This window comes from Zea mays, chromosome 8 (genome assembly GCF_902167145.1).
Source record: "Zea mays cultivar B73 chromosome 8, Zm-B73-REFERENCE-NAM-5.0, whole genome shotgun sequence".
Taxonomy (NCBI): domain Eukaryota; kingdom Viridiplantae; phylum Streptophyta; class Magnoliopsida; order Poales; family Poaceae; genus Zea; species Zea mays.
The window spans coordinates 128,954,675-128,980,152 of NC_050103.1; the positions used below are offsets into that span (position 1 = coordinate 128,954,675).

Here is a 25,478-nt window from a genome sequence, read left to right on the forward strand (position 1 = left end):
GTGGGAGTTTAGAAGATGGTGATGAGTAAGCTGCTATAGATAGCCTTAAGAAGAGAAAGCATCCTGTCAACCTGGCGTCAAAAGTGGAAATTTCGAAGGTAGCTAAGGCCAAAGGAGAGAAGGTTGAGAAGACAGCCGCCACGTATACCGCGGTGGGCGAGGAGAATCTAAAAGGGAAATGGCCTTTACCATTTTCTCTATCACAATCTAATTGACTAACTAGTTTGCCTAGTTGATTGATTCTCAGGTGCATAAGTCCAATCATCTTGATTCTAAGTCGACTGTTCAGAATACCGTAGATTATTCCGAACAGTAGAAGTTTTTTGGAGAATTCACCTGTGCGCGGACAGTTCGGGCCCTTCCAGCGGACCGTCCGCGACACCTCAGTGAGCCTCGGACAGAAACTATGCAAAACTCACATTTCTACTATGGATTGTCCGAAGGAGAGGAGAGCACCGTCCGGGACCAAGCTCGGGCCATTCGGCCCTCAGTCACGGACCGTCCGCCCATGGAAGACTAGAGAAACCCGAAGGTGTCAAAAATAGAATCTAGAAGGGCTCACCTGGTGTGTAGACTTTGATAGAAGAAGCCAAAAATGAGAAATCAATAAGGAATTGGATTTTGGGTCATTCCAATGTTTGGATATGTTCTTGATGACCATAGCATCATATTGGACTCAATGGAATAAGAGAATCGATCAGATTTGGAGTTTGAGGTTCCAAGTGCCAACTAGAAGAAAAAGGATGATGAAAAGAAGAAAGTTGGAGGTTGAGTTGAAGCCAATGAGATGACTTTATAATGTGTGGATGCACTCAATGAGATGACTTAGGATATGTGTCGACGCATGGCTACGACGAAAAAAGCCAGCCACTGATAGTAAAGAGAACTCTATGCTGCCCACGCCTTCTACCCGATGCTGGTGTCGAGACGTGTGCAACTGTGTTCTCCTAGTTTTGGTTTATGTGGGTGTGACTGCACAGTTTTCGTAAAAAAACACGTCTCCCGGTCTCCCCACGCTGGTGGGCACAACCGCACAAGCGGCATGCCAATGTGCATGTCCTGTTGCGTCAACCCAGACCCAACGACTTCTCCGTCCTCCCGCGGCCCGGTGCCCGCTCCCCCATTCTGCCTTGTTTCTTAAAAAGCGGTGACTTCATTCCTGTCCATCACGTCCCCGGAACTTTTCAGAGAGTTTCATAAGGCCTAGCAACCTCTCCCTCTCCCCTATCCGCTCTCCCTCCTCTTTTTCTGTTGTGCCTTCCCTAGTAGAGAGTAAAGGAGTGAGCAAAAGAGCTTGTGTGTTGTTGTAAGAGCTAGAAAGAGATAAGAGAGCTAGAACAAGTGCTTAGAAGAGCTAAGCAACCTTGAGAAAAGTTTGTGGGCTACAACCATTTGCTTTAGGGATTCGTCGGAGAGCTTCCGAGGTGTGGAAAGCCTCAAGATTGTTGTAAAGCAACATTGGAAGTCTCAGTTTATTACAATAGGTGATAAACATGAGCAAAGGGATGAAGGAGTTGAAATAGACTCTAAGCCAGTTGGTTAACTCTAACATGGAGTAGGGAAGCATTTGAGACTTTGCTGAACCACGAGGTAAAATTGTTTGTCTTGGCCCTTGCTTTATTTACTTATTTGGACTTCATATCATATATTTGTTATTTGAGTTTGTGAAGTGTATGTACTTTGTGGATAAGAACACTATTCCATTGCAATCGATCAAGTCAAATAAGTTGAGTTCATTTCGGTTGAAAAGTTTTAATTGCATATTTATCCCCCCCTCTACGTGACATCAAGATCCTTAAGTACCCCAGATTACTTTCAGCCATTCAGTGTACATGTCCGGTACACACATAAACATACGAAGCAGTTTATCTTCACCCTATTCTTTAGCACATGCATAACACATATATTCGATGTCCTATTCGGTGCACCACTAGACACGTCTGGTGCTCCTTTGTACAATGTTTTTTTATGTTTTCGTGTTTTTTTCGTTTGGGCTTTTTTGTCTTGTGTCTTAGACTCGTGCATGATCTTCATAATGTCTTCAATGAGTCGTCTAATATCTTGCTTTGAGGTGGTGATCTCCTTAATTGGCTCACTGCCTTCAACGCTACATCCTTTGAACTAAACAAAAACACTAGCAACCCATTAGTCTAAATGATTATGTTGATAGTCAAACACTAAAATCTAGAACAATATGAACTAATAGAAGCTATAGATATAAAATTTAGAATGGGCAAAGCAATAGGTTTATAATACTGCCTATAATTTAGAACAATAAGAATTAGTAAGGCTTGTTTGGATGGTGCACTACCAGGAAGGTGCCTGGCCAGTCAAAATCTCTTCCCAAACGACTCGAATCACTGAGATCCGCCTGGGGTGACAAGCAAACGAGCACTAAGTACTTCCTTCGTATTAGTTTATAATGTGTTTTGGCTCTAATTATGAACTAAATTTATAAAAATATACTTAACATACACAATATAAAATAAATGCACTGTCAAATATATTACATTATGGTTTATCGAATGTATCTAGTTGAATTTGTAAATGTTTCTGTTTTTTATATATAAAATTTTGATTTAGGGTAAAGCTAGAACAACTTATAATAGTGGGTATCGAGGTGTTTGTCCAGCTGACAGCCAGACGTCGCGCTGATGTTTGTATTGGTGTTTAGGCAGACGCAAGTGCTGGTTTCAACAGAAGCACACGTTTGGCAGCGTGGCTAACAGTTCGGTGCCAGTGCTAAATCCAATATTGAGAACCACAAAAGATTATAAAAAACATAAAAAGAAATCCTCCTCTCGGACGGACAGGACGTCCAATATTTTATTCAGCTGAATTGTTAGGATTCAAATCGAGTTTTCAGTTAACCTTTTGCTTGGTTCAATTTTGTCTCGAGGTTTGTTTTGGCACCAGTGGAGTGGCGTGAAGACGTGGACGCAGAACATTTGCTTTTAGCTGTACCTATCTTTTATTTTGGCGTTTCGAATTAAGCACTTCAAACTTTGTTACCCTTTTTATAAAAATCTCAAACTGCTTACTTCGAAAGCAATACTAGAAGCAGAAAGTGCCGAACCCAAAATCAGACTGAAATTACGAATTATTAAATACACAAGGCGCTTCGATTTAAGCACTAATGACCGCATAGCGCAGTGGATTAGCGCGTCTGACTTCGGATCAGAAGGTCGTGGGTTCGACTCCCACTGTGGTCGTTTTTGTTTTATTTTTAATCCTTTTGTGTGGCTAATCTGTCCGAATTTTTTGTATTTTAGCCCCTAAACAGAAGTAAAATCACGTTTAGACCTAAAAAAATTTTAAATGCAGTTTTGGACCCTTAGCTCGGCGCCATAGGCTGTGGCGCCGAGCTTCATGACGTGGCAGCCCGCGTGGCACACCTAGCTCGGCGCCACAGATCTTGGCGCCGAGCTAGGAAACTTAACCGAAACCCCCTTTCCTCTTCGTTTGTTCTCTGTTTCGCTCGACCGTTTCCTACGCCCGCCGTTTCCTATGCCCGCCGCCGCGCATACCACCGCCGCCGCCGCCAGCGCTCGGCGAGAACGCACGGCCCGCCGCCCGCCGAGCTCGCCGCCCGCCGCCGAGCTCCCTCCCCGTCTCGGCCACCTCCATCGCCGCCGAGCTCCCTCCCCGTCCCGGCCACCTCCCTCGCCGCCGAGCTCCCTCCCCTTCCCGGCCACCTCCCTCGCCGCCGCGCCACCTCCCCGCCCCGGCGACCGCCCCGGAGCGCCTGCGCCGCTAGGTATTTTTTTATTTTTTAGTTACTATATTGTTAGCTATTGTTAAGTATTTACTTAGTTAGTAAATTGTTACCTATTGTTAGGTATTAGTTAGTAAATTGTTAGCTATTGTTAGGTATTTTTTTATTGTTTAGTAAATTGTTAGCTCTTGTTCGTGTTTAGTAAATTGTTAGCATATTGTTAGTGTTTAGTAAATTCTTAGTGTTTATATAGTTATCATTTTGTTTAGCGCATTGATATTACATGTTTTCTGTGTTGGCAACCATCGTGTTGTCGTTTATTCGCAGGTTCTATAAACATCACTTTACAGGGGAGGTGCTGCCAAATTTTTTACTGACAATAGGTTTTTTTGTACGTAGGTGTTCGTCCGACTTGACCTTCTCCACCGTTAGCTGGACTCGTACGCGTTCTCAGGTATACAATGTTTTCGTACATTATTTATAGATTATGTAATTTCGTTTGATGTGTTCATTTAATATTTACTATATAGTTATTAGTTAATATATATTTATTACTTAGAAAGTTAGTAGGCTTAAGTATATAGCCATTATTGAGTTAGTAATCCATTTTTGTAATAGATGGACAGCCTAGTAACACTATACCATGGAGGAAGGGTGGAGATAGATGCTTATGGGAGTGTTACTTTTGATGGTATGAAGATCGTGACCATGTTGTTCGTTGAAAGACCAACTTTTGACCAGCTTTTGGCTCGAGCTTGTGAGGAGATTAGTTGCGACATAAACGACCCTAGAATATCAATTCAGGGTTTGTTGTCCCATATTACATATGGAACAGTTGTCCGACGGTTGATCTCCATTACCTCAGAAGATGATTGGGTGATATATTTAAGAATTGTGAAGACGATGGTTCCACCATGTTTGGATGTGGTTGTTCAAAAGTTACCTGTTAGTCATTGCGGAGGTCCAGTCGGGTTGTCTCCACAAATGCCAAATGCATCTCGTATTGAAGCTCCTTTGGTAGAGCTTCATGAAGGAGTCGTTGTTGTGCCCGATGTTCAATCGGGTCCGCACGAGTATGGGATTTCTCGTCCTATTCCCGGCGTTTGTGGGGCTTCTAATGCGGTGGTACCCCCCAAGAGATCTCATTGACCCAGGATCCAGTTCACGATCATCCTAGTAAGTGTCTTCGACACATTGTTCGTATCCACCATTATTTCGTTTGATTAGACTTTTTAATGTGGTTTTTCTTGCTCCGACCCGATGCAGGATCTCCACATATCGATAATGCTGATGTTCAGATTGATGTGCCTGTGTCATATAATATGGACAACATATGCAGGGCATCCAATAGTGTTGATGTTCAGATTGAGGATGAGGAGGAGCCATATGAGGCTGCACGGGCCGTAGATTCTGATGATGACCGTCCGGTTCAAGAAATGACCGAGCAAGAAATTGAACTCATAAGACCTTTGTGTCCGGAGCGAGACCCTGCAGTACATGAATTTAGCAGTTTAAGTCATTCCACCCGTGCGTATGCTGAAGGACGTGACGGTGAACTGCTAGAGGCTCCGGATAACGCCGACAGCATTGAGATTAAGGTTGGCTTGGACGTACCTGGAGCCCTCGTTTTGAGCCATTTCTTGATGAGTCACAATGGCCAACGTACACCGGTCCGGTATACGTTGCTGATCCAGCGCATCGATGGGACAAACGTGGTAGTAGGAAAAGGAGTCGGTGCAACATGGTTATGGATCAGGTTTCCGGTCGCAGTAGGAGAGGACGAGCGTCCCCCTTTCTCGTGGACCCAGAGCAGAATGAATGCGGAAAATGCGGTAGACTTGGCCACAACTCACGTACATGCATTTGGACACTTAGTCAGGTGTGATATATTTTTTATACACAAATTTTATTGTAATATGTCGATGTTTTTGTTACACTTTGTACACAACTTGTATTGTAATATGTTGATATCTTAATTTGCAGGATGGCGCAGTTCCACTTGCTGGACCCTCACTACGACGAGCACCACAGGGGCCGTCTCACCGCAGAGGGAGAGGTAATATTTTGTTTGCTATATTTGCGACCTATATTTGAATTAATATATGCGACCTATATTTGACTAATGAAAATTCTTTTGATTGCTAGGTGTTGCCCGTTCTGCGGGTCCGGACCCACGACCGGTTTCTGGAGGAGATGAGGTACGATGAGAGGTACACTCCTCTCCTACAGAGGGCTGGCTTGGACGTCTTATCGTACCAGGTCCGCCGTGGGCTGCCCACTTTCAACCCAGCGGCGTTGACGGCTCTGGTCGACAGGTAAAGACTTCTCTAGTTGTTTAATATTTACAATTATCAAATCTACTTTGCATACTAATGATTTTGTATTCTTTTGTCTTCCAATAGGTGGCGGCCAGAGACTCACACTTTCCACCTTCCCTGCGGTGAGATGACCGTGACGCTTGAAGATTGCCAGAAGATTCTTGGTCTCAGCATTATGGGTCGTCCAGTGACCGGTCAGGCATCACCAGGCGGTTGGAGGCAGAGGGTGGAGGCCTTTCTTGGGAGACTGCTTCCGGATGAGCTACGAGGTAGCCACAACACCGGAGTCCCACTGACCTGGCTTAGGCAGAGCTTTGGGCAGTGTCCACCTGGTGCAGATGAGCAGACGGTTGGATACCATTGTCGAGCTTGGATTCTCCATCTCTTTGGTTCAGTTCTTTTTCCAGACACGACAGGCGACAGCGCGTCATGGATGTTTCTGCCCTGCCTGACTGACTGGGACACGACCGGAGGTTACAGCTGGGCTTCAGCAGTGTTGGCCTTCCTGTACAGGCAACTTTGCGAGGCTTGTCGTCGTTCGTCGAGGACCGCCAGCTTAGGTGGATGTGTCTACCTACTACAGCTGTGGATGTGGGCACACATACCCGTCGGGCGACCCAGAGAGTTTCCTCCTCGTGAGTGGTTCGTGGTAGCCGGACATCGGCTTAAGCCCACGGCTGCTTACCGCTGGGACCAGGTCGAGGAGCCATTCGCACGACACCAGCGTGCTTACGTGGAGTACTCAAACGAGCTCGACGCACTTACTCCTTCGATGGTGAGTTGTCTCCTTTTTTCTTTTTACATGTCCTTTCTACTTTTATCACACGACACCAGCGTGCTTACATGGGCTTTCTAAAACTTTTGCAGGTGACTTGGCAACCGTATCTTGATCCATATTTCGCCAGCATACAGTTGAGCAGCATGTGCTCAATAGACGAGAACCTGTACCTCATGAGGTGTCCCCTCATCTGTTTTTATGCTGTTGAGTACCACTTGCCCCACAGAGTTGCTCGACAGTTCGGATTGCGCCAGGAGTTTCCGGTGGAGCCATTCTCGACTTCAATAGAACTTCATAAGTGAGTTACTACATGCACTTGTTATTTTAACTAATAATTGGAATATCAGGTAGTCGCTAATATATGGTTCTAACTTTTGCAGGTTCGACAGACAGAGACAGAAGAAGGTCACAGACTTCGAGACGCACCATCGTGATTACATCGATGAATGGGACCAGCAGGGGGATCTGAACTATGAGAATGACCAGGCGCACACAAACTACAACTTCCGGAGGTATTTGATTTGGTATTCTGGTGTGACTAGGTGCAAGTTGAAGGGACAGTGGACAGCTGCAGACTACGCCGAGCAAGAATCGTCAGACGACGAAGACACAGCTTTCGACATAGCTGCTCGGCACGGGTCCCAAATTGAGGTTGCTCCAATCCTTGATAGAGTGGTAACTATTTCTTTACTAAATTAGAGATTTCAATTCAATTGGATATGTCTAGTTTTGAGCATCCTAATGTCTTAACTTGTGATAGGGAAACTCTATGCTCGTATCTGTTGTTGAACTCGAGCGTATCTCACAGAGAACTTCAGATACTACTACGCTATCGTTACTATCAGTGAGTATCAATGTCTAACAGAAAACTTGTTTATTTGTATGTTGTAACATATGTCTTTAACTAACATTTCGATTACAGAGGGTATCACGTCGTCTTCGTCGAGCAGCGGCTCGGTGTGGATGCCGGTCTCTAGCGGGCGTTGACGTGCAGCTGCCTGTGCCTCGTATGCAGCAGGACGTTCAGCCTCCCATTTGTGCAGTTGGACCATCTACAGCAGGACTCAGCTCGTCGCGATCGACGCGGGACACGTTTGAGAACGTGGCCCAGGACGACGAGGACGATGACGACGACGACGACGCTGGCGCTGGCGCCGCAGGTCAGGTGGAGATTGGACCGTCTCAGTTGCAGGATGCTCCTACAACTCAGCCATCACAGCTGACACCACGTAGAAGGCGTCCACGAGACCCTTACACTCCAGGCACCGACGCTCTTGGGGCCAAGGGCAAGGGTAAGACTAGGAGGAAATGAATACTTTTGTGATATGGACTGTGTGATTTGGACTTATGCTGGAGACGTTGTAATATGAACTATGTTATGTGTTTTGGACTATGTGTTGTGGAACTTGTATTTTGGACTTTGTTTGTGGACATTGTATGAAGAACTATGTTCTGTGGATGTTTTTATATTCGATGTTATTTTGTGATGTATTATATGTTGAAATGCTTATATGTCTTATAATATGTGATTATTTGAACTGTGGTTGTTAATAAAACAAGGGGAACTCTTGCAAAAAAATTTTGTGAACTGTAAAAAACATAATAAGCAATAAGTAACGCATCTTTAGAGTTCTAAATTATTTTTGATACGTAAATACTACATATTAGGCTACAATTCTTCAGTCTGAATCACAATCTATGAGTAACTCATCTTCGGAGTCATCCGTCGCGCAATCCTCAACAACAACATCATTCCACTTGCTGCATTGTCCTGCATCACACTTGTCACCAGTTCTTTTGTAATAATTGGCTTCTGCTTCATCTGCAGCTTGGGAGAATAGCTCGTCCTCAGCCTCAGCCTCATCAGACTTCTTCTTGTAATAAGCTGCCTCTACCTCTGCGGCGGCCTGTGACATAAACTCATCCTCTTCCTCTTGAGCACGTAATCCTGCCTCAGCTAGTGCGATGAGCTCACTCAACCTTGACGTGTCGTCCTACTCTTCTTCATGTAATCCTGCCTCTGCGAGGGCGATAAGCTCACTCAATCTAGATGTGTCGTCGTCCTCCTCCTCCATCGTTGCCATTTTATCCTGAACATATCTCGCATGCGCCTCATCGGCCAAATAGTTTACGCCGCTTCCAATCTCTGCAAATATAATGAGAAAATTAAGTTAGCAAAGTCAGGATAAATAAATTGTACTAACATAATTATAATATCATTTATCTCACTTACTTCCCTTGAGGCGATCAGCAAGATTATCCAACATCTGTTTCTCGGCTTGAGCCGCTTCCCATTCCCTTACATCCTGTGCTCTCTTCTCATCTGCCGCCTTCAACCTCCTATACTCTGCACGCTTCGGGCTATCATAAAAGGCAGATTTTGCTTCCCTACGCATGTCGCGTATGCGATCGTTAATGTACGAATCGACGAGCCGAGATCCACAACGCATCTTCTGTCCCATTATTCTCTTGGACTCTATTGTGCGCATCACCTCTCCTTTGTCGTCGTAACTCTCCCAACTGCATTTCCTCGTCTCCTACAAAAAAATAGTAAGTACCGCTATAACATTACATCTGGTGCAAAAAAAATACCAACCTCATCGTAATCGACCATATGTCCACAAAAATATCCAACACCAAGCTCCGAAGGAACTAATCCATACTTAGCTTCAATACCACATTTGCAGAGTACTGGATCAAATTTGACCTCTTCTGCCGCCCACCCCATGTATCTCTTTTCCTTTACCTCTGGCTCTGGCCAATGGGACAAAGGACCATACAACCACTCTCTGAAACGACACTTACGCCACCCGTATGGCTGCAGGAGAAAAAATTAGTAATTTTTTGTAAATAAAAACTAGTTCATACATTTAGCGTATCAATGGGCTCACATAATCAATGTTCGGACAACAGAACTGCTTGTCATAGTCTTCGTCGATGACAGCACGGTCTCCACAATCGCATCGAGGCGGTGAGTCCAGCCGTCTTTCTGTTGCTACCTCCTTCTCCGCATCCGTCATTGGTGGAGGATTCGGTGGAGGAGGTACCCAACACTTAAAACGCTCATGACTGGTCTTTCCACTCAACCAATTAACGAAAAGAAGATATCGAGGGTCAAATTTATCAGGACCATCGATCCACTGGAAAAAGAAACACTTCTGATGTCCCTAAAATAATGGAAAGATGCACTATTACATATCTACAAAATAATGAATGCGAACAAAGTTAAGTGACAAGTCATAAGCTACGTACGTCCAAAGTGCCACAAAGGTAGTAGCAGCGAGCAACCGTGTCTGGATGTTGTGATTGATGTACCCAAGCCAGTCTGCCATAGTCACAGTTAGGCACGGGGAGTTCAGGAGGAACAGGAGCATCCTTACTAGATACGTCCGGATATAACTCCCGAGGACGACCTCTCTTCTGCCACAACGCCTCTCGGTACATGTCTTTCATCTAATAAACGATTATAATTATCACTTGTACCTATTATGCTTTATAATAAGTTTACACAAACTAATAATCGAAATGATAATATAATAGGTGTATACAAATTATTAAACTAACAACCTAATATACAAAACGAATCAGTTGGAAATCATACCTTGGTCTACGAAGTGAACCAACTCAAATCTTTGAATCCAGGAAATTTTGACGAAGTTTGGAAATGGGACGAAATGAGCTGCTCTCGGCCAGCCGCGCGGGCGTTTTTATAGGAATTCGTAGCTCGGCGCCAAGATCTGTGGCGCCGAGCTATGAGGGCGCGCCGCCGCCACGTCAGAGCCAGGTCAGCCCTAGACGGAACTAGCCGTTGCGGCCACGTCACAGCTCGGCGCCATAGGCTGTGGCGCCGAGCTGTGTTAGCTCGGCGCCACAGGCTATGGCGCCGAGCTAAGGGTCCAAAACTGCATTTAAAATTTTTTTAGGTCTAAACGTGATTTTACTTCTGTTTAGGGGCTAAAATACAAAAAATTCGGCTAATCTGTCTGCTGTTTACAGGAATTTCGTTGGTGGGCCTCGACGCGCACCGGCACTTCAAACTTTGTTACTTTTTTTAAAAAATAATCTCAAACTGCTTACTTCGAAACAAGGCCGTTCTGACTTTTTAGGGGCACAGTGCCAAATCCGATATCGAGGGCCTATCTACACATAAATATATATAATTATATATATATAATTATATATATATATAAATATATATATATAGTATCAAATATTTAACATATAAAATTATTATGCATTGTTTTGATTTTTATAAAATAACAAATGCAAAATATAGCCAAAAACACTTACTTGTTATCTGGTATCATTAAAAATATCTTCTCGTATTTTGTGATACAAAGTCATCGCTTATATCATTGAGATCAATCTCATCCAACAACTTTTTTTCGATATACAAAATCGTCAAGCCATTTTAACATCTCTTGAGTTATTGTTGACCATAAATAGTTCACAAAAATATTTCAATTTTAAAAAGCTTCTCTCTACCGATGCAACCATCATATATATAGTAAATAATACGCTCTCTATATCAAAATAGAATTCGTTTTGCTTCTTTAGTGGATTCAACATCATCTAGTTGAATATAAACATAAAAATCAAGAGCTAAAACAAATACTATTTTGAAATGGATGTGAAAGGGAATTAGGCTTACACCTAGTTCCTAAATGATTTTGGTGGTTGAATTGCCCAACACAAATAAATTGGACTAACTAGTTTGCTCTAGTGTATAAGTTACACAGGTGTCAAAGGTTCACAACAAGCCAATTAAAAAGACCAATGTTGGGTTCAAAATAGAGAGCTAAAGGCATCCCGAAAGACTCCCTGGTCTGGCGCACCGGACTGTCCGGTGGCGCACCGGACAGTGTCCGGTGCACCAGGGGACTTCGCGCAGAACTCCTCAGCCTCGGGAATTTTCAGAAGCCGGCGCGCTATAATTCACCGGACTGTCCGGTGTACACCAGACAATGTCCGGTGCTCCAAGAGGACGCGGCTCTGGAACTTGGCAGCTTCGGGAATTTGCAACGGCTGCTCCGCTATAATTCACCGGACATGTCCGGTGTACACCGGACTGTCCGGTGTAACTGCGGGGCAACGACTACTTCGCGCCAACGGTCACCTGCAACGGCATTTAATGCGCGCCAGAGCGCGCAGAAGTCAGGCATGCGCGTAGTGGCGCACCAGACACTCTACAGTACATGTCCGGTGCGCCACCGGACATCGAGGCAGGCCCAGAAGTCAGAGCTCCAACGGTCGGAACCCAACGGCTTTGGTGACGTGGCTGGCGCATCGGACATGTCCGGTGTACACCGGACTGTCCGGTGCACCATACGACAGTCAGCCCCACCAAACGGCTAGTTTGGTGGTTGGGGCTATAAATACCCCCAACCACCCACCATTCATAGCATCCAAGTTTTCCACTTCTCAACCACTTACAAGAGCTAGGCATTCAATTCTAGACACACCAAAGAGATCAAATCCTCTCCAACTCCACACAAGGCTTTAGTGATTAGCGAGAGAGATTTGCCTTGTTCTTTTGAGCTCTTGCGCTTGGATTGCTTCTTTTCTTTCTCACTTGTTCTTGTGATCAAAACTCCATTGTAATCAAGGCAAGAGGCACCAATTGTGTGGTGGCCCTTGCGGGGAAGTTTTGTTCCCGGCTTTGATTTGAGAAGAGAAGCTCACTCGATCGGAAGGACCGTTTGAGAGAGGGAAAGGGTTGAAAGAGACCCGGTCTTTGTGACCACCTCAACGGGGAGTAGGTTTGCGAGAACCGAACCTCGGTAAAACAAATCCTTGTGTCACACTCCTTATTTGCTTGAGATTTGTTTTGCACCCTCTCTTGCGGACTCGTTTATATTTCTAACGCTAACCCGGCTTGTAGTTGTGTTTATATTTGTAAATTTCAGTTTCGCCCTATTCACCCCCCCTCTAGGTGACTATAAATTGGTATCAGAACCTGGTACTTCATTAGAGCCTAACCGCTCAAAGTGATGTCGGGAGATCACGCCAAGAAGGAGATGGAGACCGGCAAAAAGCCCACTACAAGCCACGGGAAGACTTCATCGGAAGAGTCCCGCAACAAGAGGAAGGAGAAGAAAGACTCCTCCAAAGGGAAGGAGAAGAAATCCTCTTCACACAAAGAGAAGAAGGAGAAATCCTCTTCTCACAAGCCGCATCGGAGTGGGGACAAGAAAAAGAGGATGAGGAAAGTGGTCTACTACGAGACCGATTCGTCATCAACATCCACCTCCGGCTCCGACGCGGCGTCCGTCACTTCTAAGCGCCAAGAGCGCAAGAAGTATAGTAAGATTCCCCTACGCTACCCTCGCATTTCTAAACATACACCTTTACTTTCCGTCCCATTAGGCAAACCACCAACATTTGATGGTGAAGATTATGCTAGGTGGAGTGATTTAATGCGATTTCATCTAACCTCACTCCACAAAAGTATATGGGATGTTGTTGAGTTTGGTGCACAGGTACCATCCGTAGGGGATGACGACTATGATGTGGATGAAGTGGCCCAAATCGAGCACTTCAACTCCCAAGCCACAACCATACTTCTTGCCTCTCTAAGTAGAGAGGAATATAACAAGGTGCAAGGGTTGAAGAGTGCAAAGGAGATTTGGGACTTACTCAAGACCGCGCACGAGGGTGATGAACTCACCAAGATCACCAAGCGGGAAACGATCGAGGGGGAGCTCGGACGCTTCCGTCTTCACCAAGGGGAGGAGCCACAAGACATGTACAACCGGCTCAAAACCTTGGTGAACCAAGTACGCAACCTCGGGAGCAAAAAGTGGGATGACCACGAGGTGGTTAAGGTTATTCTAAGATCTCTTATTTTCCTTAACCCTACTCAAGTTCAATTAATTTGTGGCAACCCAAGATATACACTAATGACTCCCGAGGAAGTAATCGGGAATTTTGTGAGCTTTGAGTATATGATCAAGGGCTCGAAGAAGATCAACGAGCTAGATGATCCCTCCACATCCGCGGCGCAACCGGTCGCATTTAAGGCGACGGAGGAGAAGAAGGAGGAGTCTACATCGAGTAGACAACCAATCGACGCCTCAAAGCTCGACAACGAGGAGATGACACTTGTCATCAAAAGCTTTCGGCAAATCCTCAAGCAAAGGAGGGGGAAGGATTACAAGCCCCGCTCCAAGAAGGTTTGCTACAAGTGTGGTAAGCCCGGTCACTTTATAGCTAAATGTCCTATTTCTAGTGACAGTGACAGGGGCGATGACAAGAAGGGGAGAAGAAGGGAGAAGAAGAGATACTACAAGAAGAAGGGCGGTGATGCCCATGTTTGTCGAGAGTGGGACTCCGACGAAAGCTCTAGCGACTCCTCCGACGACGAGGACGCCGCCAACATCGTCGTCACCAAAGGACTTCTCTTCCCCAACGTCGGCCACAAGTGCCTCATGGCAAAGGACGGCAAAAAGAAGAAGGTTAAATCTAAATCCTCCACGAGATATGAATCCTCTAGTGATGAAAATGTTAGTGATGAGGAAGATAACTTGCGCTCTCTTTTTGCCAACCTCAACATGCAACAAAAAGAGAAACTTAATGAACTGATTAGTGCCATTCATGAAAAGGATGATCTCTTGGACACCCAAGAGGACTTCCTTATTAAAGAAAATAAGAAGCATGTCAAGGTTAAAAATTCTTATGCTCTAGAAGTAGAAAAATGTGAAAAATTGTCTAGTGAGCTAAGCACTTGCCATGAGACTATAGACAACCTTAGAAATGAGAATGCTAATTTGTTAGCTAAGGTTGATTCTCATGTTTGTAATGTTTCAACTTCCAATCCTAGAGATAATAATAATGATTTACTTGCTAGGATTAAAGATTTGAATATTTCACTTGCTAGCCTTAGAAATGAAAATGAAAAATTGCTTGCTAAGGCTGTAGAATTTGATGTTTGCAATACTACTATTTCCGACCTTAGAACTAAGAATGATATGTTACATGCTAAGGTTGTAGAATTAAAATCTTGCAAACCCTCTACATCTACCGTTGAGCACACTACCATTTGTACTAGATGTAGAGATGTTAACATTGATGCTATACATGATCACATGGCTTTAATTAAACAACAAAATGATCATATAGCAAAATTAGATGCTAAAATTGCCGAGCATAACTTAGAAAATGAAAATTTTAAATTTGCTAGAAGTATGCTCTATAGTGGGAGACGCCCTGGCATCAAGGATGGCATTGGCTTCCAACAGGGAGGCAATGTCAAACTTAATGCCCCTCCAAATAAATTGTCCAACTTTGTTAAGGGCAAGGCTCCCATGCTTCAGGATAACGAGGGTTACATTTTATACCCTGCCGGTTATCCCGAGGACAAAATTAGGAGAATTCATTCTAGGAAGTCTCACTCTGGCCCTAATCATGCTTTCATGTATAAGGGTGAGACATCTAGCTCTAGGCAACCAACCCGTGCTAAGTTGCCTAGGAAGAAAACTCCTAGTGCATCAAATGAACATAGCTTTTCATTTAAAACCTTTGATACATCATATGTTTTGACTAACAAATCCGGCAAGATCGTTGCCAAGTATGTTGGGGGCAAACACAAGAGCTCCAAAACTTGTGTTTGGGTTCCCAAAGTTCTTGTTTCTAATGCCAAAGGACCCAAAACCGTTTGGGTACCTAAAGTCAAGAACTAAACCTGTTTTGTAGGTTTATGCATCCGGGGGCTCAAGTTGGATAATCGACAGCGGGTGCACAAACCACATGACAGGGGAGAAGAAGATGTTCTCCTCATATGAGAAAAATCAAGATCCCCAACGAGCTATCACATTCGGGGATGGAAATCAAGGTTTGGTCAAAGGTTTGGGTAAAATTGTTATATCCCCTGACCATTCCATTTCCAATGTTTTTCTTGTAGATTCTCTAGATTACAATTTGCTTTCCGTTTCGCAATTATGTCAAATGGGCTACAACTGTCTATTTACTGATGTAGGTGTCACTGTCTTTAGAAGAAGTGATGATTCAATAGCATTTAAGGGAGTGTTAGAGGGTCAGCTATACTTGGTAGATTTTGATAGAGCTGAACTCGACACTTGCTTAATTGCTAAGACTAACATGGGTTGGCTCTGGCACCGCCGACTAGCCCATGTTGGGATGAAGAATCTTCATAAGCTTCTAAAGGGAGAGCACATTTTAGGATTAACAAATGTTCATTTTGAGAAAGACAGGATTTGTAGCGCATGCCAAGCAGGGAAGCAAGTTGGTGCCCATCATCCACACAAGAACATCATGACGACCGACAGACCGCTTGAGCTACTCCACATGGATCTATTCGGCCCGATTGCTTACATAAGCATCGGCGGGAGTAAGTACTGTCTAGTAATTGTGGATGATTATTCTCGCTTCACTTGGGTGTTCTTTTTGCAGGAAAAATATCAAACCCAAGAAACCTTAAAGGGATTCTTGAGACGAGCTCAAAACGAGTTCGGCTTAAGGATCAAGAAAATTAGAAGCGACAACGGGACGGAGTTCAAGAACTCTCAAATCGAAGGCTTCCTTGAGGAGGAGGGCATCAAGCATGAGTTCTCTTCTCCCTACACGCCACAACAAAATGGTGTAGTGGAGAGGAAGAATCGAACTCTATTGGACATGGCAAGGACCATGCTTGATGAGTACAAGACTTCGGATCGGTTTTGGGCCGAGGCAGTCAACACCGCCTGCTACGCCATCAACCGGTTATATCTACACCGAATCCTCAAGAAGACATCTTATGAACTCCTAACCGGTAAAAAGCCCAATATTTCATATTTTAGAGTCTTTGGTAGCAAATGTTTTATTCTTGTTAAAAGAGGTAGAAAATCTAAATTTGCTCTTAAGACTGTAGAAGGCTTTTTACTAGGATATGATTCAAACACAAGGGCATATAGAGTCTTTAACAAGTCCACTGGACAAGTTGAAGTTTCTTGTGACGTTGTGTTTGATGAGACTAACGGCTCTCAAGTAGAGCAAGTTGATCTTGATGAGATAGGTAATGAAGAGGCTCCGTGCATCGCGCTAAGGAACATGTCCATTGGGGATGTGTTTCCTAAGGAATCCGAAGAGCCTCCAAATGCACAAGATCAACCGTCCTCCTCCACGCAAGCATCTCCACCGACTCAAAATGAGGATGAAGCTCAAGTTGATGAAGTAGAAGATCAAGCAAATGAGCCACCTCAAGATGATGGCAATGATCAAGGGGGATATGCAAATGAGGAAGACAAGGAGGATGAGGAACAAAAGCCGCCACACCCAAGAGTCCACCAAGCAATCCAACGAGATCACCCCGTCGACACCATCCTCGGCGACATTCATAAGGGGGTAACTACTAGATCTCGTGTTGCACATTTTTGTGAGCATTACTCTTTTGTTTCCTCTATTGAGCCACACAAGGTAGAGGAAGCACTCCAAGATTCGGATTGGGTGGTGGCGATGCAAGAGGAGCTCAACAACTTCACTAGGAATGAGGTATGACATTTAGTTCCACGTCCTAATCAAAATGTTGTAGGAACCAAATGGGTCTTCCGCAACAAGCAAGATGAGCATGGTGTGGTGACAAGGAACAAAGCTCGACTTGTGGCCAAAGGATACTCCCAAGTCGAAGGTTTGGATTTCGGTGAAACCTATGCACCCGTAGCTAGGCTTGAGTCAATTCACATTTTATTGGCCTATGCTACTTACCATGGCTTTAAGCTTTATCAAATGGACGTGAAAAGTGCCTTCCTCAATGGACCAATCAAGGAAGAGGTCTATGTTGAGCAACCTCCCGGCTTTGAAGATAGTGAGTACCCTAACCATGTTTATAAACTCTCTAAGGCACTTTATGGGCTCAAGCAAGCCCCAAGAGCATGGTATGAATGCCTTAGGGATTTTCTTATCACTAATGGATTCAAAGTCGGAAAGGCTGATCCTACTTTATTTACTAAAACTCTTGAAAATGACTTGTTCGTATGCCAAATTTATGTTGATGATATTATATTTGGGTCTACTAACGAGTCTACATGTGAAGAATTTAGTAGGATCATGACACAAAAGTTCGAGATGTCTATGATGGGGGAGTTGAAGTACTTCTTAGGATTTCAAGTGAAGCAACTCCAAGAGGGCACCTTCATTAGCCAAACGAAGTATACTCAAGACATTCTAAACAAGTTTGGGATGAAGGATGCCAAGCCCATCAAGACACCCATGGGAACTAATGGGCATCTCGACCTCGACACGGGAGGTAAGTCCGTGGATCAAAAGGTATACCGGTCGATGATAGGTTCTTTACTCTATTTATGTGCATCTCGACCGGATATTATGCTTTCCGTATGCATGTGTGCAAGATTCCAAGCCGACCCTAAGGAAGCTCACCTTACGGCCGTAAAACGAATCTTGAGATATTTGGCTTATACTCCTAAGTTTGGGCTTTGGTATCCTAGGGGATCCACATTCGATTTGATTGGTTATTCAGATGCCGATTGGGCGGGGTGCAAAATCAATAGAAAGAGCACATCGGGGACTTGCCAGTTCTTGGGAAGATCCTTGGTGTCTTGGGCTTCAAAGAAGCAAAATTCCGTAGCTCTTTCTACCGCCGAAGCCGAGTACATTGCCGCAGGCCATTGTTGCGCGCAATTTCTTTGGATGAGGCAAACCCTGCGAGGCTACGGTTACAAATTAACCAAAGTCCCTTTGCTATGTGATAATGAGAGTGCAATCAAGATGGCGGATAATCCCGTCGAGCATAGCCGCACTAAACACATAGCCATTCAGTATCATTTTCTTAGGGATCACCAACAAAAGGGAGATATCGAGATTTCTTACATTAACACTAAAGATCAATTAGCCGATATCTTTACCAAGCCTCTTGATGAATAAACTTTTAACAAACTTAGGCATGAGCTCAATATTCTTGATTCGCGCAATTTCTTTTGCTAACTTGCACACATAGCTCATTTGTATACCTTTGATCATGTCTCTTTCATATGATATGACTAATGTGTTTTTCAAGTCTATTTCAAACCAAGTCATAGGTGTATTGAAAGGGAATTGGAGTCTTCGGCGAAGACAAAGGCTTCCACTCCGTAACTCATCCTTCGCCGTCACTCCGTGCCACTCTCCATCTTTGGGGGAGAGAGCAAAAGGACTTCGTCTTTGGTATAATCTTAACTCATTTATTTATGACCAAAGGAGGAAAGAGTAATTCAAAGGGCTCTAATGACTCCGTTTTTGGCGATTCATGCCAAAGGGGGAGAGAGTATGAGCCCAAAGCAAAAGGACCGCACCACCACCTAATTTTCAATTTGGAGATTTTTCAATTTGTAAATTTCAAATTGGTATCTTATTGTGTTCAAAAGGGGGAGAAAGTAGTATTTCAAAAATTATATCAAAGCCCTCTTGAACACTAAGAGGAGGATCTCATTTAGGGAGAGTTTTGTTTAGTCAAAGGAAAAGCATTTGAAAAAGGGGGAGAAAATTTCAAATCTTGAAAAAGCTTCGTAAAATCATATTCATTTACCTTTGACTATTCGCAAAAGAACTTTGAAAAGGATTTACAAAAGAGTTTGCAAAAACAAAACATGTGGTGCAAGCATGGTCCAAAATGTTAAAATGAAGAAACAATCCATGCGTATCTTGTAAGTATTAATATTGGCTCAATTCCAAGCAACCTTTGCACTTACATTATGCAAACTAGTTCAATTATGCACTTATATATTTGCTTTGGTTTGTGTTGGCATCAATCACCAAAAAGGGGGAGATTGAAAGGGAATTAGGCTTACACCTAGTTCCTAAATGATTTTGGTGGTTGAATTGCCGAACACAAATAAATTGGACTAACTAGTTTGCTCTAGTGTATAAGTTATACAGGTGTCAAAGGTTCACAACAAGCCAATTAAAAAGACCAATGTTGGGTTCAAAATAGAGAGCTAAAGGCATCCCGAAAGGCTCCCTGGTCTGGCGCACCGGACTGTCCGGTGGCGCACCGGACAGTGTCCGGTGCACCAGGGGACTTCGCGCAGAACTCCTCAGCCTCGGGAATTTTCAGAAGCCGGTGCGCTATAATTCACCGGACTGTCCGGTGCTCCAAGAGGACGCGGCTCTGGAACTTGGCAGCTTCGGGAATTTGCAACGGCTGCTCCGCTATAATTCACCGGACATGTCCGGTGTACACCGGACTGTCCGGTGTAACTGCGGGGCAACGGCTACTTCGCGCCAACGGTCACCTGCAACGACATTTAATGCGCGCCAGAGCGCGTAGAAGTCAGGCACACGCGTAGTGGCGCACCGGACACTCTACAGTACATGTCCGGTGCGCCACCGGACATCGAGGCAGGCCCAGAAGTCAGAGCTCCAACGGTCGGAACCCAACGGCTTTGGTGACGTGGCTGGCGCACCGGACATGTCCGGTGTACACCGGACTGTCCGGTGCACCATACGACAGTCAGCCACACCAAACGGCTAGTTTGGTGGTTGGGGCTATAAATACCCCCAACCACCCACCATTCATAGCATCCAAGTTTTCCACTTCTCAACCACTTACAAGAGCTAGGCATTCAATTCTAGACACACCAAAGAGATCAAATCCTCTCCAACTCCACACAAGGCTTTAGTGATTAACGAGAGAGATTTGCCGTGTTCTTTTGAGCTCTTGCGCTTGGATTGCTTCTTTTCTTTCTCACTTGTTCTTGTGATCAAAACTCCACTGTAATCAAGGCAAGAGGCACCAATTGTGTGGTGGCCCTTGCGGGGAAGTTTTGTTCCCGACTTTGATTTGAGAAGAGAAGCTCACTCGGTCGGAAAGACCGTTTGAGAGAGGGAAAGGGTTGAAAGAGACCCGGTCTTTGTGACCACCTCAACGGGGAGTAGGTTTGCGAGAACCAAACCTCGGTAAAACAAATCCTTGTGTCACACTCCTTATTTGCTTGAGATTTGTTTTGCACCCTCTCTTGCGGACTCGTTTATATTTCTAACGCTAACCCGGCTTGTAGTTGTGTTTATATTTGTAAATTTCAGTTTCGCCCTATTCACCCCCCTCTAGGCGACTATCAGGATGGAATATTCGATAAGTAATTGAGACATTAGTTTAACAATCTAAACGAGACTGATCGATATCGTATCGCTCGTTGCGTATTTATATCTAGGAAAGATAGATTTAATAGGAAAAGTGCTAGCGTACAGTGGCCAGAGATCCGATGGGTCCGCACCCTCGGCACCCGCTCAGGTACGACCCTGCTTCGAAAGCAATACTGGTAGCGGAAAATGCCGAACCCAATATCAGACCGACACTACGGGCTATTTAGAAACTCATCCCCTTTGAGATCAAAGGAGATGGAAGGGAGTATTAGTGCACTAGCTAATTAACACTTAAAAAATCTCAAACGTCCTTTTGTATAGTGGTAGATCCGTCGTAGTCTCAAAAGAAGATATATCTTAAAAAAATAGGACTCTCTAATATAATAAGTACTCCAGTAGAACCCTATTTTACAAAAAAAAATGTCATCAAATATTTTTGGGCCCAACCTCGTCACTCTCAGATCTTGGACTCGAAACGAGCGGTCATATATTCTTTTCCACGTACGCACAACCTGCCGAACTTTTTCATTCCTCCACGCGACCTCTCTGAACTGCACCGCGCCGCCGCCCTCTGAACGCCGCCTCCCAAGAAGCATAGCCGTGAGGATGGATGGAAGGCCTCCCTCCCATCCTCATTCATGCCTGACAGCCAGGGCTCGATGGAATTCAATGGAGAGAGCCCTAGATGCGATTGGAAGGTCGACGCTACTCATCCTGGTGCGTGAAGGCCTCTCTTGTCCCAGCCGTTGCACAACCTCTACGACATCGAACGACGGTGACAGGCAGCGTCGATCTCTGTTCCTCAGAGGCGCCAGAGATGTACCATGATCCCCTAGAATTGATGGCTAGTTATAGGTACAAATCTTTCTATTTATGTTACTAAATTTGATTGGTTGATCAATTGCTGTTGTACATGAAGATTATATTGATTATTATTTCGTAATTGTTATATAGGATCTCTGTGGCCCTAAACCCTAAAACCTTGAAATTGAGATAAGCAGATGGTACCTTGAATTAGCCCCTTGCTCAGAATAAAACAACTTCTTTATCTGATCAACTATGTTGAACACAAATATTATCTGAAAAGTTGTTGGTGCATCATATTGTTGGATAATGTATTATCTTAATGTAACTGACCTTGTCCCACCTCATGTTCATCCTCTAATATATACATGTGCCTGCCCTGATTAAAGTCTAGGGGATCTACTATATTACTCTAACATAGTATCAAGCTACTACCTCTTCTCCCTCCTCCCCCTTGCCGCTAGGGCACCTAATAGTCACTCGCTTCCCTCCCGCCAGCCATCCCCCGCACCATGGACCTCCCCTATGATCCTTTCCCCTAGACAACCCACCCCATCAGCACCCTCCCCATTCGTCGCCACCGACGGTCCACCTCGACGCTATGGTGCTTCTCCTTGGTCGGCTTCCTCCACTTGTCCCATGTGCCGGCCATCTCCCCCGTGTCATCCGACCATCACGGCTCGAACCCCCTTTCCTTTCACTGTTTGTACTTCTCCTTGCCCACAACATCGCCGTCGGTCTTCAACACCTGCTGCCGACACTCCCTCCCCATACCTAGAGATGGCCAAACGGGCCGCCCGGCCCGGGCCCGGTGAAGCCCGGCCCGTTTTGGGCCCGGTCCACCAGGCACGGTTAGGAAACCGGGCCGAGCCTTCTAAGCCCGCGGGCTTGATTCTCTGTCCGAGCCCGGCCCGCAGTGGGCCTAAACGTGCCGGGCCGGCCCGTTTAGCACGAAAAAGTGGACCGAAAGCGGGCTAAGCGGGCCGAAAGCAGGCTAAGCGGGCCGAAAAGCACGTTTTAGTGCAAAAAAGTGGGCTTAACGTGCTTAGAGGTAAACGGGTCATGCCGGGCTAGCCCACCGTGCCTAGTTTCCTGTCCGAGTCCGACCCGCTTATTCGTGCCGGGCTCGCGGGCCTCGTGCTTATTGGCCATCTATACCCATACCCCTCACTCCCTCCTAGGCTGCGACCCCGATGGCCACCTCGATCGTGCCGTCTTCCACAACAACCGCATGGCATGCCTCCTCTAGCTTCGCCCATGGACCATGCGGCCATCTACCAGGAGTGCTCACTTGTGCTCTAGGCTAAGCCACGTTTATCGAGCGCTCACCTCTATCATGCCCGCGTGCTTGATCACCACGAGCTCGCCTTGGCTGATCGCTTCCGCTCCTCCGGTGTGGCTCAGACGCGCCCCTCCCCGCTGCACCCACGGTCCACCCGGGGCTGCCTGGGCTGCAGCCTGCAGTCCCAGTCGACAGTTGCGGCCCACTAGAGCAGTAGAGGCCCATCGTCGCGCCCAGCCCCAACCCTAGCTCCAGCCGCCGCTTGGCTCTTGCCGTCCTGCCTGTGTCCTGGTACCACACGGCCGCACCTCCTCTCCAGCGCCGCAGCGCGCTCGCCCGCGCTTCCTCTCCAGTCTGCAGCGTCGTGCCGCAGCGCGCTCGCGGCCAGCCGCCAGGCCGCCACCGCGGCACCGCCATGTGCCCAGCCGCCCAGCCCGGCGCGTTGGACCGCCCAGCATGCGAGCAGGGGCGGGCGCGGACGGCGGATCGCCGGATCAGAGCACCGAGCACCTCGTGCTCGTGGGCGCTACGCGCCACTGCGCCAGGGGCGGATCTCCGAAGAGGTGAAGATGGCAGCCGCCGAGACACCGGCCGCATGCCTCTCGCGGTCTCGCCTCGCGCCGTCTCGCGCGCCCGGAGGCCAGAGCACCGCTGCGGTGACGCGGGCGCTCCCTCCTAGGCTCTTGGCCTCCTTCGTCTAACCGCCGTGATGCTCGGAGATCGGAGCAGGCGAGCAGGGGTGGGCGCGGACGGCAGATCGCCGGATCGGAGCACTGAGCACCTCGTGCTCGTGGGCGCTACGCGCCACTGCGCCAGGGGCGAATATCCAAAGAGGTGAAGACGGCAGCCGCCGAGACGCCGGTCGCGTGCCTCTCGCGGTCTCGCCTCGCGCGCCCGGAGGCCAGAGCACCGCCGTGGAGACGCGAGCGCTCCCTCCTGGGCTCCTGGCCTCCTTCGCCTAACTGTCGTGACGCCCGGAAACCGGAGCAGGCGAGCAGTGGTGGGCGCGGACGACAGATCGTCGGATCGGAGCACTTCGTGCTCGTGGGCGCTACGCGCCACTGCACGATGGACAGATCTCCGAAGAGGTGAAGATCGAAGTCCCAAGGTGAATTGCTTTGCTTTGATTATTTATTTGCTTAATTGCTTTGATTTGAAGTTTTGATTTGATTATTTGTTTGGTAGTAGTCCCATGTTTATAGTAGCCCCCCTCTTGAATCGATCCTGGATCCGCCTGCCGCCCCTCACTGTGGCCCCTCTCCTCATCGACACGTCCGGTGCCCCAACTCTTCTCCCTCCCGATGCACTCGCCTGCATGGGGCCCCTTGCCACCGACGCTCGATACGCCCTCGCGCACCCCCTCCCCCACCTTGTTGCCCTCACCTGCGCTAGATCGCTTGATTGGACGATTATACATAAGGATGAAAACGAGATGAAAAGGGATACTTATTCTGATTTAATTTTTTGTCTTTTTCCTTTGTTTGTGTACAAATTTGTATTTTTGTTTTTAGCATTAAGCTTATAAAGGTTCATCAAAGGTAAACCTTAAATTTATCATATATCTTCTTAAATGATAGATATAAAATTCGGATGCAGATTCAGATATTTTCATATTTTTTATTGTAGGGAGCAAATAATGCATAAAATAATTTATTCAAAATTTTATTTTTTATTTTTAATAATGTGCTTAATAACATAAGAAAAAACTGGACGTGCGGGGTTAAGATAGCCCTCGGATATTATATTAAGAAGAAGACCTCATGCAGGTCGAGAAAACATATATCCTCTGTCCCACTCATAGCGGCACAGCCTGAAATTCGCTTACACGGGGAGTTGAATTCGGGATCTAAGGTTATCTGCAACGGCTTATCCATCTTGTGAGCTGAATTTTAAACAGATTATTTGTGAGCTGAATTTAAATCTAATCCTCGAGCTGGTTGCTAAGAGGTCATCTTGTAGCGCCGTCGGAGGGCGGGCCGGGTGTGTTTGGTTTGAGGTCAAAGTAGGATGAGTCGGGGGCGCCACCGTCCTCTCGATTTTTTGCGATCACGCCGCCCCCAAAAATCACTTCGGTGTTCACCTCGCCCCCGCTTAACTCTCAACCAAACACTATAGAAAACGTGGCCGCCTCATTCCATCCTTCTTTGTACATTCAACCAAACGCACCTTAAAGACTTAAGAGGTGGGTTGTCTTGCCAGCTTGGCCTCTCCTTCATGGTTCGGTGTTCATGTCAGTGACAGTACGCGCGACCTCGTAAGCGACTTTGCCTCCAATCCAAAATCGTCCCATTGTGTATGCACACAGCTTTGTTTGCTGCCGATGGATGCACCACCCTACTGACCCAGACGGTTGGATGCAATGTTGGCGTCTGCATGTTGCTGGACCGTGACTAGCAGCTGTATGCATGTATACTGCAAATCACTATCCGTGTAACCTCTTTTTTATGATATTCTTACTCTATCCACGTGAGTGAGTTTGTTTTTTTAGGTTTATCCTAAATCAATCACCGT

At 46.0% G+C, this 25,478-nt stretch overlaps 1 protein-coding gene and 1 non-coding gene across 2 annotated transcripts; both read left to right on the plus strand.

Moving 5' to 3' along the window:
- The first annotated feature begins 3,138 nt into the window (after nucleotides 1-3,138).
- On the plus strand, nucleotides 3,139-3,212 carry TRNAR-UCG (transfer RNA arginine (anticodon UCG)). The gene has a single exon. It is a non-coding gene; the product is annotated as a tRNA-Arg (tRNA).
- Nucleotides 3,213-6,770: 3,558 nt separating this feature from the next.
- LOC118473213 (serine/threonine-protein phosphatase 7 long form homolog) lies at nucleotides 6,771-21,061 on the plus strand. Its single transcript, XM_035961983.1, has 4 exons — nucleotides 6,771-6,808; nucleotides 6,901-7,109; nucleotides 7,192-7,323; nucleotides 20,950-21,061. The coding sequence occupies exons 1-4, from the start codon at nucleotides 6,806-6,808 to the stop codon at nucleotides 21,059-21,061; spliced, it is 456 nt and encodes a 151-aa protein (XP_035817876.1). The 5' UTR covers nucleotides 6,771-6,805.
- Nucleotides 21,062-25,478: the final 4,417 nt, after the last annotated feature.

Coding starts and splice junctions, on each gene's coding strand:
- LOC118473213 (XM_035961983.1), top strand. Junction 7,110..7,191: donor ACTTCAATAGAACTTCATAA/GTGAGTTACTAC, acceptor TAACTTTTGCAG/GTTCGACAGACAGAGACAGA. Junction 7,324..20,949: donor ACAAACTACAACTTCCGGAG/GTATTTGATTTG, acceptor ATTTATATCTAG/GAAAGATAGATTTAATAGGA.